The following is a 15,977-nucleotide window of genomic DNA, read 5'->3' as shown; positions in this document are numbered from 1 at the left end:
ATTTAAAAATCTACAGCAAGTTGAAAGTGAGTTACATCAGACTTCTTGCATCAAAAAAAGTTAGTGTTATCTTGTCCAAAGGAAAGCACAAAGTGTAGGCAGAATTTACATTGCCTGTAAAAAGTTAAACTTTTCTTATCAAAATTCTGCCAAACAGTTAGAAAAATAAAAGGCTACGCTTTATGTCAACATCTCCTCTAATAAAGTTCCACCCTATTAAATGGGCTAAAAAACAGAGTGCCATCGCAATCAAATAAAATTTTTACAGTCTGTCATCATTGCAAGAAATCGTGCCACAAAAATGCCCAAACCAAACTAACCTCTTTTCATGAAATTAGCATTTAACAAAATATATGTTGCGTCTTTTTTTAAACTGCTCCGAAACAAACTTTTTTCTAAAATTTGTTTCCTTGTTCAATTTTTTCTTAGTTCGCTTGAGCTATTAGTTCTAAACTTATAAATTATAGCTTCTAAAATTCTGCTTTACAGGCACATGGGCTAGCTAACTACAGTGTGACTCTTAATCCAACTGACAACAGACGCAGACTAGTCTATGACATAGAAGAAAGTTGGTACAAAGGAAACCATCCTCTCAGCTATGATGAACATCAGCAGATGATCAGTAACCATAAGGCACTTTTAGAGAAGTACAGAGAAGATATCAAGCAAGAATTTAGTACTCTTGATGCTTTAGGAAACACTGTGAGTGGTGATGACATATTCAGTGAGGAGAGTATTAGACATGCAGAAGAATTTAGTCAGAAAGTCTTCTCAGCTAGTAAAACCTGCAGTAAGAAACTCGCTCAAGTATCCAAAAAGATTCTCCAATCAAGTGTTGACGTGCTGAAGAAGAAGGATGAAGAAGCTCCATGTAAGTTTGCTATCATTGGATTAGGTTCCATAGCAAAGGGAGATGCAACTCCATACTCTGATCTAGAATATGCTATCATCGTTGAGAAGGAATCAGATTACTTTGAAAAACTAGCAGTAGACAGCTACTTCAGAATAGGAAATCTAGGTGAGAGTCCTTTGAAGTCCTTTGATATCGATGAGTTGAAGACAAACAGTGAGTTGAGTAAGCTAGTTAAGAGGGCTGTCACTGGATACAGAATAAATGGAATCACTACAAACTCTGGTAACATCCCAACAGGAAATGGTAAGGAGGGTTGTTTCAGTATGACACTAACGGTAGAACAGTTTATGGAACTTTACAAAAAAGAAGCAGAGAAACCATTTGACGGATTTGCAGGAGATAAATCTGACATGCTCTCCTCTACTATTGTTTTACTTTCTAGTGAAGAAGCAAAAGGTACCAGTCAGCTCTATATGCAGTTTACTGCTAAAAGATCATTGTATGAAGAGTGTGCAAAGAAAAAGAAGTCTGTCAAAATGAAACGCTTAGAATCATTTGTGAAAGACATGGATAAATATAATTTTTTGCCTGAGTTTGCTTAGTTTCAACCACCAGCTAATCTGAATGTCAAGATGAAGGAAGAGATATTCAGATATTCGACTCTTCTCGCTAACAACATGAAGATGTGTCTCGGACTCCGTTGTTGTCACTCCTGGGATATCTATTCAGAGCTTTGAAAGCAAAGCCTTCTGTCACCAGACGTTCATCAATACCTAAATATTCTTCTCGCTTTTGCTATATACATACGAACTTCAGCTTTTCTCAAGATGAAATCACAGACTGACTCTGTACAGATCGACAAATATTATCAGGGTGATCGAGAGTTATCTTACGCTGTTTCAGCCCACTTGGTAGTACTCATGGGCTGCTTACTCATTCCTATCAAAGAATTTGTCAACTCCAAAATGCCTAAGCCTGTTGATTCATTTGAAGACAAAGAGCAACTTAAAATATCCTCAATACTTGAAGATATTAGAGTCCGTAAAAATGACTTCTGGGTAAAAGCAGAAGTTCTGTACTTCACAGGTCAATATTCTTATTCCAAAAGAGAGATAAGCAAAGCACTCGGCAAATCAATTGATTTAATCAGCTTCTCCTCATGTTGTGAATTGCTCAGGAGCAAACCATTATCACTTCAACTAAATTCACAAAACAACCTTTTTGAAACAAAACGCATCGAGTTATGCGCATATCTTCTTTACTACACTGAAAACTATAAACTAGCAATAGAATATTTTAAACAATTTCTCAAAGGAAATGATCGGCATAATCTTTGGGCACTTCTAGCTGCACACTGCAGTAAAGAGATAGGAGATTATAAAACTGCTCAGCAACTACTCAAAGAGGTATGTTTTAAATACTCTTATGATAGGTAGTACAGTAAATAGTGATATATATTAGTTAGTATATATTTTTTAACATTTTATATGTTTAATTAAATAATAATAATAATGTACTGTTTTACAATGTCACTGACCATCACAACCATTTCCGTTGGTGAGGAACCTCTAGTAAATTCTACATTTTACTAAATTACTATATTACCAATATATTTTATGGCAACATTGTGTTATAACAATATTATTCATAAAATTCAAATTATAAACATTTATAGCTCATCATTTTTAACCTAACTAGATAACTTTTAACTAACTAACCCATCAGATGCAAGTTTAAAACTATCTTAGAAAACAGCAACAAACAAATAATGTTTGTGGAAATCAACTCGAATTTGACGAAACCATATATTTAAAGAGCAAACACCCAACATTGATTTTTCACTTACTTTGGTCCCCTGTAGCTTTCTTATCAAGCTCAAAAGATGAATGCGAATAAATAATACCATATAATTACACATATAAAGTCTGTAATTTGAGAAGTGATTTATTTTTAATTCTATGTAGAATTGATTAATTTTGATGATATTTACAAGCAAAACCATATAATGATGGTTATTATAATGAATATATAACGATTAACATATCATATTTTGAATGCATTTTCCCAAAGTATTGCTTGTTTTATATGTACTCCATTGCAATCATTTTCTTTACCAAAATTGCTATGCTAAACTAGCAATTTGCTCCATAAATTAGCTACATGAACACAACATGATTGGAAAACATTTGACACAGAACTCGCTTAAAATTCCAACTCAAACTTTGGAAAATATTTGTTCATTAACATAATTAAAAGACTAGACAGCCAGTTATTTTTGTAAGTGTCTTTTGCTTTTACTAAATCTCTGACAAGTTGCTAGAGAATTCACAACTATATTATAACCGGTATGTACTTGGTTGCTATAAACTAACTAGGTATTTTTGAGAACTCTGATTATGTACTAACTTGCCAACCTACCTATCAAAACATGTAACACAACATTTTAGAGTGTAAGAATCAGTATAAACTTAGCATTTCTCCTCTGCATCTGTTCATCAGTAGGAAATAAGAATGGCTGATGGTTACACCTGTGTCTACAGGTAAAAGAGGATGAATGCCTGTCAGATATGATGAAAGGTAAAAGTGGACCAGAAAGCAGAGATCTGAATATGGAAGAGGAATCTGAAAGCAATCACAAAGATAAGAGCATAGCATATAGTAATATTGGTATAGTATATCTGGAATTATGTGAACACGAGAAAGCAATGAAGTGTTTTACTGAAGGACTAAAGATGAGTCAAAATATGTATGGAGAGAAAACCAACCACACAGATATTGCATATTACTATGATAACATTGGTTCAACATACCAGTCACTGGGCAACTACAGACAAGCATTACAGTATTACACCAAAGGGCTAGAGATGCACAAGGCTATACATGGTGAGGATGCCAACCACCCTGATATTGCAAACAGCTACCGTAACACTGGTTTAACACACCAATCACTGGGTAATCACCATGAAGCATTAAATGTTTCTGAACAAGCTCTTGAAATTTTAAAGCTTGTACATAGAAATAACCAAAGAATTATCCCCAAATGCATTAGAATACTTTGAAAAAGCACTCGTCATACAAAAGGCTGTGTATGGAGAGAACACCAACCACGCTGATATTGCTGTTAACTATTGTAACATTGGATCAGTACACGAAACACTGAGTGACTACAAAAAATCATTGGAATATTACGAAAAAGCACTAGTCATACAAAAGGCTGTGTTTGGAGAGAACACAAGCCATGCCGATATTGCTGGTAGCTGTGGTAAGATTGGATCAGCACACAATTCACTGGGTGACTACAAAAAAGCATTAGAACATCACAGGAAAGCACTCGTCATACAAAATGCCGTGTATAGAGAATACACAAACCATACTGATATTTCCAGCAGCTACAGTAACATTGGCTTAGTACATGACTCAATCAGTGATTACAGAAAAGCATTGAAATATCACGAAAAAGCACTAATCATACTAAAGGCTGTGCATGGAAAGAGAAGCAACCACACCAATATTGCTATGAGCTACAGTAACATTGGATCAACACATCACTCACTGGGTAATTACAGAAAAGCATTGGAATATTATGAAAAAGCACTAGTCATGCAAAAGGCAGTGTATGGTGAGAACACCAACCATACCAAAATTGCTGCTAGGTATAATAACATTGGATCATCACACTACTCACAGGGTGACTACAGAAAAGCATTGGAGTATTACGAAAAAGCACTAGTCATGGAAAAGGCTGTGTATGGAGAGAACACCAATCATACCGATATTGCTACTAGCTACAGTAACATGGCCTCAGTACACCACTCATTGGGTGACTACGGAAAAGCATTGGAATATTACCAAAAAGCTCTCGTCACGCAAAAAGCTGTGTATGGAGAGGACACCAACCATACCAAGATTGCTGTCAACTACAATGACATAGCCTCAGTACACAACTTACTGGGTGACTACAGAACAGCATTAGAATATTACAAAAAAGCACTACTCATACAAAAGGCTGTGTATGGAGAGAACACCAACCATACCGAAATTGCTGTTAGTTATGGTAACATTGGGTCAGCACAAAAATTACTGAGTGACTACAAAAAAGCATTAGAATATTATAAAAAAGCACTAGTCACGCAAAAGGCTGTGTATGGAGAGAACACAAACCATGCGGATATTGCTACTAGCTATGGTAACATTGGCTTAGCCCACGACTCACTGGGTGACTACAGAGAAGCATTAAAATATTATGAAAAAGCACTGGTCATACAAAAGGCTGTGTATGGAGAGAACACCAACCATAACCATATTTCTATTTGCTATAGCAACATTGGATCAGTACACGAATCACTGGGCAAGTACAGCAAAGCATTGGAATATTATGAAGAAGCACTAGCCATACAAAAGGCTGTGTATGGAGAGAACACCAACCATAACAATATTTCTGTTAGCTATAGCAACATTGGATCAGTACACGAGTCACTGGGCAAGTACAGCAAAGCATTGGACTATTATGAAAAAGCACTAGCCATGTTAAAGGCTGTGTATGGAGCGAACACCAACCACGCCGATATTGCTGCTAGCTATAGTAACATTGGATCAATGCACAACTCACAGGGTGACCACAGAAAAGCCTTAGAATATTGCAGGAAAGCTTTAGTCATGTTAAAGGCTGTTCATGGAGATGATACCACCCATATTGATGTTGCTAAAATTTACAAAAACATTAGTTCAGTGTACAAATCCATAGGTAAGGGTACACATGCCTCCATATATAAAAAAAGATCACTCGCTATCATGAAGAAAAGACAAACATCATCATCTTCATAGAGATATCAATGTAAACAAGAGAACACAACTGACTACATAAGACTAATATATAACTGACAATCCATAGTACAACATTTACTAACTAGGATCATCGTACTCAGATGTGAATGGGTGTTATTCTCTTATACTATTAATATAATTGGATAATATATTACCTAGTGTTAGTTGTTATAGTAATTAATTTCTTCGTTTGGGTGCTCCACCCATTTTTGTAGTAGTATGCTTTACATACAGGTCAATGGTGTTTCAAACACACTTTAGTGTGACTATAGCTTTGTTTGTATAGTTGTGGTTGCTAATCAATTACACAGAAATCATATATAACTGACTATCCATAGTATAACATTTACTAACTAGGATCATCGTACTCAGATGTGAATGGGTGTTATTCTCATATACTGTTAATATAACTGAATAATATATCACCTAGTGTTATTTTTTATAGTAATTAATTTCCATGTTTGGGTGCTCCTCCTATCTTCATAGTTGTATGCTGTATATATCTATATGTAAATGTTGTTTTAAATACACTTTAGTGTGACTTTGGTTTTTTTGTATACAGTAGTTGTGGGTATTCCTTATATTGGTTATATTAACATAATAAATGCTGTTCACAGAACTATGATGACAATGTTTGTGTATGTTTCAAAAACTCAACAAGTATATTTATTCAAACACTATGGATATTATCTACACAAAGTATTACCGAGGCATCAGAGAGTTTGTAAAGTTGCAGTCATCACAGACTACTGAAAAGTCGGTAGTAAAAGATCAATGGTAGACAAATTTAATTTGGTGCTTGTTTTCACACATCTAATTGTTTTCCAAGTAATATATCATTTACAGAAATCCATTTTCTTAGGCATGGACGCGCATGTTCTAATATATGCCAATAAACTTAAACCAAAGTTAACTTATGTTTGTATTATTTAGTCATTAACCTTAAGTAAAGTTTCACATAGACACAATTTACAGACACACTTTAACAGTTGATATAAAACTGCAGCCTTTTTTCGCTCCCCTATCAGCATGTGTGTCGAAAACAAAGCAAAAGAGAAAACTTTTGACTCATGGTATATCGGTCAGCAACAGTCTAAGCACAGTCTAACATGATTGTAATTTCAAAAAAATGTAGCATAGTACTTATCAAGTAACTTGGACTATGAAGTTTAAACAAATAATATACTTAGGACATATTTATATGAAAGAGAAACTGTAAGACAGCATCTTGCGAATGTCCATGAAACTTTAAAAAGAAAGACTCATAGGACCCTCACAAACAGTGATATCTTTACAAGGACCAGATGTGAAAATCTATAGCAGCCATGTTTGGTATGATATACATATTCGAGCTGGATGAATACTGTTTAGACAACGCTCTACACAACAACCACAATAGTTAGTGAGCCAAATGCAGTTAGTTGTATTTTAAGTACTCTGCTATCATATACTGGTATATAAACAAATAAACACTGCTACACAGCAATAGTCCATTTGGTGTAGAGAAAATATGGATCCATGATCTGCCATGGTTAAAGGAGACTGCCACTCTTTATCAGGAACAATATATATCTTCATGTAACCGGTCATCACAGACTAAAAAACTATCACTATCTAAATGTAGAGCACAATTTCTGAACATTAAATATTACAGAAGTAAACAATCCTACTATATACAATCTTATGTAGACTTAAAGGAGAAATAGGAATCAGCTAGTAAATTAATTTGAATTACTGGTCAGGTTCTACTGGAAGAGGGTGGTTTTTTGTTGCGGGACACACATTTCACCAGCCACTCTATACTTCCATCAATACCATTTCTTTTAAGGGCACTGGCAGCCATGACACTGCAGTCCTGAAGTTCAATTTTACTAGCGCTTGTGTTGAACACTGCCTTTATGTCAGGAATGTTAATTTTTCCTGGTAATCCTGTTTGTTGGCTATAGAAGAGGTACTCCATTCAGATATTCATTGGCTATCATCTTATTGAAGGAGGTTAGAGACTCTTGTAACCTGCAAAAATGTGGGAAGGTTCACGGTAGGTAAGGTAGCACATGCCGTTGCATTTCAGCTTTAAAAAATGCATAAGCATACAAATATGCATATGCCTTTGCATATGCATACAAATACCTGTCGGTTTCTGCCGAGACAATCATATAGACAACAGCATGGCATTATTCATAGTACTTATTCCAGAGCAATTGTAACTCCTCCTGCCTACTGAAGTCCCAAAAGTTGAACCTCATCTTACCGATATCTATCTTACCAATGTTCAGACTGTCCGTTGTAGTAATTCGCGCTAAATTTGTAGGACGATAGTTTTTATTTAACCGTGTTTGCTATTGCCTAAGATAAATTGTTTTACCAGAATTGTCAAGGCCAAGAATGAGTTCATAGAACTGCTCCTTTTGTGTGAGATGCTTGTACAAACCAGAGAGGAGGGTGTACGTGGTCAGTGCCTTTAATAAGAAAAAGATATGCGAAAAAATTCATAGATGTTGAAGACAGACCAAGCATGACGCTTCCTACTTAAGACTTGGCTCTGCATGTAATATGTATAATAGCTTACATATGACACCAGGGCAGAAAATTTTCCTGTGCCTTTGACCATAAAAATAGGTTGAGGTCTGTCCCCACCGAGCTAAAAAAACCTGAGTACAGTACCTCTTCCATCATTCTAATTTTTTAACCTGTGCATGCTTTTAAAGTTGGTGAACAGAAAAAACCAACTGCAGACCAATATCTCAAACATCAAATGTATCTGTTCACATAAAAGTGTGTGCACTGATTACAAAGTAGCCTAAATAAGAAACTTGTAAACTAAACTGGTGAAGCCAATCCAAAAATGGCTCACTCAAGACTGTTGTTGCCTGCTTACACAATTGAATTCCAAAAGTTCTATTCTAGAACTAGTATTGTTTTCATTATAAATAAATAGCTGCCTTTGCCTATTTCCAATGAAGAGCCTCTGGAAGACTAATTGATGATGATGCATGTTGCAGCAGACAAGTGTTTGTTTATCAGACAGCAATATTTTATTAGATTAAATAAATAGAACAATGAGTTAGTCACTGGTTCCTGACATTCAATGTAGGTAAGTGACCACACGTTTTTATGTTACTAATAGCTATTTCTAATGTTTATCAATTGAGAGGAACTTCCTGATTACATATGAATAGGATCTAACTCTTTAGAATCAAAAATGGGCTACTATTTAGTATGTAATAAATATTTCACAGCAAAAACTCATATGGTTGAAAGCCACACATTTTATGCTAGGCCAACTCAAAATAGGGCTACAGTTTTAAAGCAATTTATAGACAGTGCGAAGTAAGCATCAAAAAGCAAAAAAAAACTTTTCACTGATACAAAGTGGAAGCCCTAAAAAGGGCCATTGGAAAAATGTTGACATGGGATATCATCCTACTGTATAATCTGTGTTAAACATGTTTTGCTCTACCAGCAAATGAAACTGCAGTAGGTTATTGGTCACACCTCAAACTGTTTGTAGAATACAAACAGGGTGACTCAGGAAGCAACAAGCTAATGCCTGAAAATTTCATAGTCCTCGGAATAGAAAACTACCTTTGGAAGCAGAAGCCCTCATGGTAGCAAAAACTGAGCCTCTTGTGGTGATGGGGTGACGTGAGTGGAAGACTTCACAGTACCTAAGGTAAGGCCAACATGGCTCACGGAGGCTTCAAATTGTTATGTTCCTGTATGAATAATAACACACAATGTGGTTTGTTCACTCTCATAGTATGTATTGCAGTGTTGCCTTCCAGACCTAGTTTATATAACCACTAGCTGCATTACCCGCCTACAGTAACAGATTCACGGGCAGCATAAGGTTTATTGAGAGTTGGCTTTCATACTGTAAAACAACGCCAAATATGCAGTTACATCTCCCTCTCTCCTTCTCTCCCTCTCTCCGTCTCTCCCCTCTCTCTCTCCCCTCTCCCTCTCTCCCTTCTCTCTCTCTCCCTCCCTCTTCCCCCTCTCCCTATCTCTCTCCCTCTCCCCCTCTCTCTCTCCCTCTTTCTCTCCCTCTTTCTCTACCTCTTTCTCTCCCTCTCTCTCTCTCTCCCCCCTCTCCTCCTCGCTCTCTCTCTCTCTCCCCTTCTCTCCCTCCCTCTCTCTCCCCCTCTCTCTCTCCCTCTCTCCCCCTCTCCCTCTCTCCCCCTCTCCCTCTCTCTCCCTCTCTCTCCCTTAGTTCAACGCAACACTTGCGGATAGACAACATTTTTGGTTTTTCTGTCGGGCGTATGAAGAAACAGTTTTCGGCGTGTGCCTACTTTTGAGCAGGCGACGTATAGCTGGTCATGGCTGATGCAGGGTGACAGTAAGTCGATAGCAGCTGCTCTCCTTCTTTTCACAATAGCGTATCACAATGCTCGGAGTACTCGTGAAAGTTCTGTAATAGTAGGTTACAGTAGGCCTACTCGTAGCTGGAAAAAAATTAGTAACTCGGCTGCTGAAGGAAATGAACATGACCTACTATCACGAACAGTGGCATATCCAACGTTATTAAGTAGTGGAGATGTGGCAATTCATATACAATACAACATCGTATAAGAAACACTTACCTTTTTGATGTGGAAATTTAGTAGGTGAGAAATGCGTTTTTCCAGTGGCTCCAAGAAACAAACGTTTACGTGACCTTCCCGGTACACGTTGGCAGTAAATATTAATTGCATGTAAATAACTACTCGTTAATTTATTTTATTTATTAAATAGTACATTTGTATAGCTGTATAGACACCTTTGTATGGGCCGCAGAATTCAGGAAGGCGCTTTTTAACACGGCAGAAAATTTGATGTTTAAAAAGCGTGCTAACCGGGGATTTTGGTTAATGCGCCCGAACGGTGAAAGAAAAACAACAGAATCGCCACACCTTTATATAAGCCAATTGGCTCAAATCGTCAGAGAAAAGTAGCGGCTAATAGTCCATATTACAAAATTACGATATTTAGTATTCATATTAGTTCGGTTGGCTTCATTCGACCGAATGGAAAAAGAAAGACCGCTCTATAATTTATTTACTGTTACTACACATATTAATTCAGTTTGCTTCGTACGCCCGAAATTCGTACGACGATAAAAGGAAAGACTGCTCTATAAGGCGGACACTCAATCAAACAGACAAACAACGATTGTCGTTTATATAGTAGATAGAGAACAGCGTTTTTCTAGTGGTTGCAAGAAACAAATGTTCACATGATCTTCCCGGTACACGTTGGCAGTAAATATTAATTAGATGTAATTTACTACTCATTAATTTATTTAAAGAGTAGTAAATTTTATTTAATTCACTAATAATATTTACTACTAATTTAATTTTACTACTTACTCATATTAATTCAGTTTGCTTCGTACGATCGAATCGAAAAAAAAGACCGCCATATAATTTATTTATACTGCTCATATTTTGGAGTTATCGGTGACTCAATATATCGAGAAGACAACTCATACTATTAACATATCAGTATTTATCGTCCATCCCTACGATGAATAGTAGGTTACGTATTATAATAGAGGCGTGTACTAACCAGAGATTCCCGTTAATGCGCCCTAGCGGTGAAAAAACCACAGAATAGACATGCCCTTATATAAAAGTAGCGGCTAATAGTCCGAAAAGTACGGTACTCTATAAAGCGGACAGACAGATACACAGATAGACAACGATTGCCGTTTATATAGTAGATTAGCTATGGCTATTTAATAAAAAGCTAAACAAAAGCATAACTTGTATTCAAGTATTTAGCTATATTAGAATAGATAGCGCAAAGTTAGCTTGATTTAAGCTTTATGATGGCAATCTAACACCTCCTCACTAGTCTGGAGATAATATGAACAGGCGAAACATTATGGATAAAATTGTGTTTGCTGTCTCCTTCTAGATGATCTACGGGGATTATCTGGTGCATAATCACTGTGTAGAGGATGTCTAGGATTTGGTCTCTTTGGTAGACGCACTGGTTCTTCGGTAGGTACCGGGATAGGTAGCCTGTCACAATTTTTATTTGATGTTTGAGATATATCTCCAGGGTGTAGGTCTTCTTCTGTGCTAAATCTAGGTTGTAGTTGTGCTACATGACTTCTCCAAGTAGGTCGGCATGGCCATACTCTAACATTAACACTTCGCTGGTCATAGTTTTTAGTCACTAATGCTGGAACCCATCGAGGCTGATTAGATCTTTTAGGGCCACAGTATCACGCATCTATGTATAACGGATCTCCAACTTGATAGCTGTGAATCTTGTTTACTGTGACATTCAGAAGCTGTGTATTTCTAGATTGTCTCCCGTGAGCCGAATGGGCTGGTGATGGATTAATTGTCAATTTTGCATCTGATTTGCCTTCCATGTAGCAGTTGGCTTGGTGAATTTCCAGTCTCTAAAAGTGTTCTTCTATAATGCATCAGAAATTGTAATAATGCTGCATTAAGTGGTAGGGTAGACTTCCTCAAAGCTTGATTAAACGATTGCACCATTCTCTCAACAGCTCCATTTGTTGCAGGATGATAACGCGCTTCTGATAAATTTGTTATTCCTTTTTCTTGGCACCACTGTTGAAACTCTTCTGATTTACAGGTAGTAGCATTGTCTGTAACTAATGTGTGTGGATAGCCAAAGTGGGAAAAATCTTGTTCTAAAAGATCAGTAGTTAATTTAGTTGATGTAGAATTGGTCCTGTAAATGCAGTCATATCTAGTGTAAGCGTCTGTGAGAGCAAGCCAGTTACTTCCCATAAAGTTGATGCATGATCTACTTTAAGTGTAGACGACTCCATGGTTTCAGTTAACCCATTCGAGTTAACCAGGTGTTTGAGCTATCCAAGGGTGAGTTATCCGAGTTTCACTGTATATCTATTCCTAGCTAGTTATTTGTTTGTTGAGCAATGTTGTGTGTATAAGAGTTGTGACAACTGTATAAGCTTTCTTTGGTGGCTCATCTTGACAAGGTGTAACATGAGTAACAGGTTTCTGACATCCTTCATGTGACTAAATGAATGGCAGGGTAACAATGATGACCAGAAAAATAACTAAAACCACAATCAGTCAGTCATTAAAGACCAATAATCCGGAGTGAATAGACACATACTTTGTTTATTTGATGAACAAGGGCAAGACTAATAGTTAATAACTGGCTAGATTGAAGTTTAATTATCTTTAAACTGAAAAAGCGGCTTAATCAGGAGTCACCTCTACAGCTTTGTACAGCTTACCATGTCAACATTCCTTTCATTTTAATAATAATCATAAATTATGTAATTAAATTACAAAATAATAATATTTTAGAATAAGTATAAGCCACGTTATCTCACCTTAAATGTCTGAGTAGTAAAGTATCTTGTCTAGAAAAATGCTCACTCCCTCACTGCATTTTTCTTAGCAAGCTCAATCTTGCTTATATTAGTCAATGTCTGATAGTATAGTCTGTGAATCTGAGAGGCCTTACAGACAAGTTGAAAGCATACACTATTGAAACCAAGTCTTTTAGGCTTTCTATAAAGTAATTTTGGCTATCTAGACAGTGACAAAATGGTTGACTTGTGTGTTCGGTCAAATTTATCGAATTATTTTTATGAGAACCATGTATGTGGGCTACACAAGCCATGTCAAAACGCAAACCATGCAGGCACAACAAGAAAAAAGTTAGTGGATAATTCTTTGAGCTGGGCATTAAATCGAAAAACTGTGACTCGCTCAGCAAAAAGCCAATTACATTTCGGTGTAAAAGGAGATAACTCCTTGAAACCTATCAAACCTAAAATGTAAAAGTCCTTTTACTAAATGGCAGGGTTCACAACTCGTTGGATATGAGTTCTACTCCAGCGAATCTATTTAGTAACTGCAACAAATTGTCACTGAAGAGAAGTACAAATAAAAGCACATAGACTTACTCTGGTGACATAGAATAAAAAGACCTTTGCATCATGACATCACATAGGTTTACTCTCTTAAATTAAATTTTGCACTATGTAACAGTTCTTACCTTCCCTGTCCTAATTTATCAATAAAAGTTTATTACTATTAACGTTATAGCTACTGTTTGCTCTTTACTGAATATTTCTCCACATCTCTACCTAACTTCAGCTGGACCAACATCACCACAAAGACTTAAGAACCTTTTTAGACTGAACACTGCAGCTGTCTTTTTGCTTGAAATGACTCTGAGAAGTTTTAAACAAAACTTCGATAACTCTTATGGTAGATTGAGGTGTGCTGAAAGTGCACGAGTAGAACAATAAAATTGTGAATGTGTTTTGGCCTCCGTTTTATTTATTCACAAATAAAACAAACAAAAAGCAAAAATAACAAATTATTAAAAGTAAAAACGTTAATCAATTAAACTTAAGAATGAATTAACATATTAAATATGAAGATTATAAGTGTGAGTCATGGTTAAAGTGAAAATGCAGTATTAATATTGTTGGGTCTATTCAACAGAAATGTATATGAAACTGACCTTTGTCTCTTTGAACAATTCTCTTAATATTCTTACATATTTCATTGTTACCTTACATTAACTCATGAGTTACTCACTGTGGGAAGCTAAGGGTCAATTACAACTTTATTCCCCTTTATGTCAGGCATTGAGACCAAAGGGCAACCAGAGCAGTGCAAAGGAAGCCTCAACAATAACCAAACCAACAGGTGTAACCAACCATGAATACAAGAGATTAGCGCACGGTAAACTGAGAATAGGCATACCAAGTTTAAAAGCAGGTTATTAGTTCCACTTACAATTCCAATTATTTTACAAACTTATATGATTTTTTATTCCCTTTCATAGACTTTTAAAAGTCAACTTCTATAACAAGAAATTATTATAATGACTAGCAGACCTTCTTTATTTAAACTAGATAATAGACATCATGGTATAAACTTAATAATTATATTTTAGTCTAATAAAAAGAATAGCATGGCACCACTGTTTGCGTCAATATTATCTGTTTTAGCATTATAAATAGATGCAAGTAGGCAGTAAGATACCTTGAGAATTCTTCCATATGAAAATGTAGCCTAACTCTCTGTGTTCCTATTAATAACCACAGTCAAAACTGATCAGACTGTTTTTACCTTGTGACTATTTTTAGATTTTTACCGTTTTTGATTCTTAGATTTTAACTTTAATTTAAAAATTTTTTAATACTTTTGATAACACCAAAATAGTAGTACAATTAGGAAATAAAGTTTCATGTTATTTTATGAGTTTTAAGAAAAATATTAAACATTTAAATTTAGCAGAGTTGGTTGCTCAGAATAACATTTGTTTATTAAAATTTTGGTCAAATTTTATCATTATTTATGAGCCCAAAAGCTGCTGTCCAACGAATCACAATTTATGCATGTTTAGTAACAGACATCTGTAAAATAACATAAAAAGTAGATGAAATGATAATATAGACAATAATATAAAATTGTCATGCAAGTGCCAAGTATTACTGGTACTTTGCCAACAAACATTATGCTTTTTAGCTAAAGCTTTATACAAGCTAATATTATATAGTACTGTCTCATTATAGCTATTAATAATGCTTGTAGCTTTTTACAAAGCTTTTCTATGACCAAACATATAAATACTTGGGTTTTCTGTTATCAAATCAGTTGTCTCTGGAGTGTGCAATAAACCATTTCTCTAATTTAATACTCTATTTAATTGCTTCTGTGCAGAAACATAACAGAAGCTAATTGGCGACAAGGATGGGATTCAAAGTAAAACTGTAGAATTCTAAGAAAATATGGAGACAATCAGAGTAGTGGAAACAAGTGACATTTAAAAATTCTAGCAGTAAAGGTCACTATCAATGGCTTGCTACAATTTAGTGGATTTCCTGTGTAGTAGAGTAAATGGTTTGTCTATATCTAGTCAACTAATAACTAGACTCAAGTGTATTACAGCTTTTAGTTAAGTCAATACAAAGATTTTCGCTAATTTTGCTATCCAGTCACTTTCATGTTGGACAAAAAAGGATCGTAATGACGGCTGACATATTTTACTATAGCGTGCAAAGGCTGTAACTCAATATAAAGCAGTATATGAAAAACCATTGTTTGTCAATGTTTGCAGAGCTTTTGTTCCCCCTTGGAAACGATTAACTTTTAACAACAAATGATCAAGAAAATATTAGTGGTATGCATTAGCGACAGCTAGAAACAAGTGAGCTTAAAAAGTGAAAGAGATTGGAAGGAGTCTTGTAATCAGTTGTCTCATTGATAGTAATTTATACATAGATGTGCGTCTACCAGCTGCTATTCCTATATCATCAACTTGTGACTCAGGAATCCGTTTC

The 15,977-nt window shown here is 35.7% G+C and overlaps 1 protein-coding gene and 1 pseudogene across 1 annotated transcript; one reads left to right on the top strand and one right to left on the bottom strand.

Annotated features, from left to right (window-relative positions):
• LOC137394447 (uncharacterized) overlaps positions 1 to 15,977 on the bottom strand; it is a 68,026-nt pseudogene that overhangs the window by 41,122 nt on the left and 10,927 nt on the right.
• On the top strand, positions 1,681 to 5,677 carry LOC137393046 (tetratricopeptide repeat protein 28-like). The gene is made up of 3 exons (XM_068079434.1): positions 1,681 to 1,911; positions 3,394 to 3,736; positions 3,870 to 5,677. The coding sequence occupies exons 1-3, from the start codon at positions 1,681 to 1,683 to the stop codon at positions 5,675 to 5,677; spliced, it is 2,382 nt and encodes a 793-aa protein (XP_067935535.1).

This window comes from Watersipora subatra, chromosome 4, assembly GCF_963576615.1.
Source record: "Watersipora subatra chromosome 4, tzWatSuba1.1, whole genome shotgun sequence".
NCBI lineage: Eukaryota > Metazoa > Bryozoa > Gymnolaemata > Cheilostomatida > Watersiporidae > Watersipora > Watersipora subatra.
This window is presented reverse-complemented; position numbering and strand designations above follow the sequence as displayed.

Coding starts and splice junctions, on each gene's coding strand:
- LOC137393046 (XM_068079434.1), top strand. CDS start 1,681: ATGAAATCACAGACTGACTCTGTACAGATCGACAAATATTATCAGGGT. Junction 1,912..3,393: donor TCCGTAAAAATGACTTCTGG/GTAAAAGCAGAA, acceptor CTGTGTCTACAG/GTAAAAGAGGATGAATGCCT. Junction 3,737..3,869: donor GATGCACAAGGCTATACATG/GTGAGGATGCCA, acceptor GCTTGTACATAG/AAATAACCAAAGAATTATCC.